This window comes from Cherax quadricarinatus, chromosome 84 (genome assembly GCF_038502225.1).
Source record: "Cherax quadricarinatus isolate ZL_2023a chromosome 84, ASM3850222v1, whole genome shotgun sequence".
NCBI classification, from domain to species: Eukaryota; Metazoa; Arthropoda; class Malacostraca; order Decapoda; family Parastacidae; genus Cherax; species Cherax quadricarinatus.
In genome coordinates, this window is record NC_091375.1 from 14,408,901 (window position 1) to 14,411,724 (window position 2,824).

The window sequence follows — 2,824 nt, forward strand, 5'->3', positions numbered from 1 at the left end:
AAGTGTGACCATGGCGTAATAGCGCACAAAATGCGTGCTAAAGGAATAACAGGAAAAGTCGGTCGATGGATCTATAATTTCCTCACTAACAGAACACAGAGAGTAGTCGTCAACAGAGTAAAGTCCGAGGCAGCTACGGTGAAAAGCTCTGTTCCACAAGGCACAGTACTCGCTCCCATCTTGTTCCTCATCCTTATATCCGACATAGACAAGGATGTCAGCCACAGCACCGTGTCTTCCTTTGCAGATGACACCCGAATCTGCATGACAGTGTCTTCCATTGCAGACACTGCAAAGCTCCAGGCAGACATCAACCAAATCTTTCAGTGGGCTGCAGAAAACAATATGAAGTTCAACGATGAGAAATTTCAATTACTCAGATATGGTAAACATGAGGAAATTAAATCTTCATCAGAGTACAAAACAAATTCTGGCCACAAAATAGAGCGAAACACCAACGTCAAAGACCTGGGAGTGATCATGTCGGAGGATCTCACCTTCAAGGACCATAACATTGTATCAATCGCATCTGCTAGAAAAATGACAGGATGGATAATGAGAACCTTCAAAACTAGGGAGGCCAAGCCCATGATGACACTCTTCAGGTCACTTGTTCTATCTAGGCTGGAATATTGCTGCACACTAACAGCACCTTTCAAGGCAGGTGAAATTGCCGACCTAGAAAATGTACAGAGAACTTTCACGGCGCGCATAACGGAGATAAAACACCTCAATTATTGGGAGCGCTTGAGGTTCCTAAACCTGTATTCCCTGGAACGCAGGAGGGAGAGATACATGATTATATACACCTGGAAAATCCTAGAGGGACTAGTACCGAACTTGCACACGAAAGTCACCCACTACGAAAGCAAAAGACTTGGCAGACGATGCACCATCCCCCCAATGAAAAGCAGGGGTGTCACTAGCACGTTAAGAGACCATACAATAAGTGTCAGGGGCCCGAGACTGTTCAACTGCCTCCCAGCACACATAAGGGGGATTACCAACAGACCCCTGGCAGTCTTCAAGCTGGCACTGGACAAGCACCTAAAGTCAGTTCCGGATCAGCCGGGCTGTGGCTCGTATGTTGGTTTGCGTGCAGCCAGCAGCAACAGCCTGGTTGATCAGGCTCTGATCCACCAGGAGGCCTGGTCTCAGACCGGGCCGCGGGGGCGTTGACCCCCGGAACTCTCTCCAGGTAAACTCCAGGTACTGTACACATAAGTACAATTATCATACCTAGTAATATATGCGTAAATTACCGTTAGAATAACAAAAAATGTAACTTATTTCCTTTGTGGTTTTGGAAATAGCTTATTGCTTAATTATTTTGACATATTTCTATTAAAGGGTGAGCAGTGCACTTAGGAGTCTGTGGAGACAAAGAACTTTGCCCTTGGAAGCAAAGAGGGGAATGTATGAGAATATAGTTTTACCAATGCTCTTATATGGGTGTGAAGCATGGTTGATGAATGTTGCAGCGAGGAGAAGGCTGGAGGCAGTGGAGATGTCATGTCTGAGGGCAATGTGTGGTGTGAATATAATGCAGAGAATTCGTAGTTTGGAAGTTAGGAGGAGGTGCGGGATTACCAAAACTGTTGTCCAGAGGGCTGAGGAAGGGTTGTTGAGGTGGTTCGGACATGTAGAGAGAATGGAGCGAAACAGAATGACTTCAAGAGTGTATCAGTCTGTAGTGGAAGGAAGACGGGGTAGGGGTCAGCCTAGGAAAGGTTGGAGAGAGGGGGTAAAGGAGGTTTTGTGTGCGAGGGGCTTGGACTTCCAGCAGGCATGCGTGAGCGTGTTTGATAGGAGTGAATGGAGACAAATGGTTTTTAATACTTGACGTGCTGTTGGAGTGTGAGCAAAGTAACATTTATGAAGGGGTTCAGGGAAACCGGCAGGCCGGACTTGAGTCCTGGAGATGGGAAGTACAGTGCCTGCACTCTGAAGGAGGGGTGTTAATGTTGCAGTTTAAAAACTGTAGTGTAAAGCACCCTTCTGGCAAGACAGTGATGGAGTGAATGATGGTGAAAGTTTTTCTTTTTCGGGCCACCCTGCCTTGGTGGGAATCGGCCAGTGTGTTAATAAATAAATACATAGATACACATATACAAAGATACATATATACATGAAAATAAGTCACTGACTTTTTTGTGTTATCTCAGGTTCTGTACACATATGCTGCTATGTATGATAATTTTTGTAACTGTATTTGTGTATACCTGAATAAACTTAAGATACAAATTTACTGAAGCGGACTCGGACGTCATCAGTGAGGGGGGGGGGAGGTGGAGAAATGGCAGTTTTTACCTGTAAATTGTTAGTTACCTGGGCAGCGGGAGTTATAGGAAGACTCCATGATGAGGTCAGCAGCAGTAGGCACAGAAGGAGGCCACGGGTAGGAGGTAATGAGAGGTTTTCAGAGAGGAATATAAGAGTACATTACCACACGTCAGCTGATGCTGCCATTGTTTACCAGCGGCGTCTCAATATCTACTTAGATGTCACCCTCACTTTGATATCTACCTCCCTCCTTCACCTTCCTCACTTCTATTACCTCACTCACTACTTCCTTCTCTCACCTCTCACTGATCTCTTCTACCAGAAGCTGCTACATTAAATACTATCTCGCTAAAAAAATATCCCCGCCCCCTTGCGAAGTTGCCTTTGTAGTCATCTTGATCAATATTATTTTTACTTATCTCAGAACTATATATATATTTTCCTGTTTTATAACTACACTTGTGATTCAATTTATAAATGAATTTATCAGTACTCAAATATTATTAAAATCCTCCAGACTAGAATAAAATAAGAGCCTTGT

At 44.4% G+C, this 2,824-nt stretch overlaps 1 protein-coding gene across 1 annotated transcript in view; it reads right to left on the bottom strand.

Annotated features, from left to right (window-relative positions):
• LOC128704301 (ubiquitin-conjugating enzyme E2 J1-like) overlaps positions 1-2,492 on the bottom strand; it is a 6,974-nt gene extending 4,482 nt beyond the window's left edge. Inside the window, exon 1 of the mRNA XM_053799445.2 lies at positions 2,329-2,492. Coding sequence (XP_053655420.2) covers positions 2,329-2,359 — 31 coding nt within the window. The 5' untranslated portion in view covers positions 2,360-2,492. The remainder of the gene's footprint in view (positions 1-2,328) is intronic.
• Between the last annotated feature and the right edge of the window lie 332 nt (positions 2,493-2,824).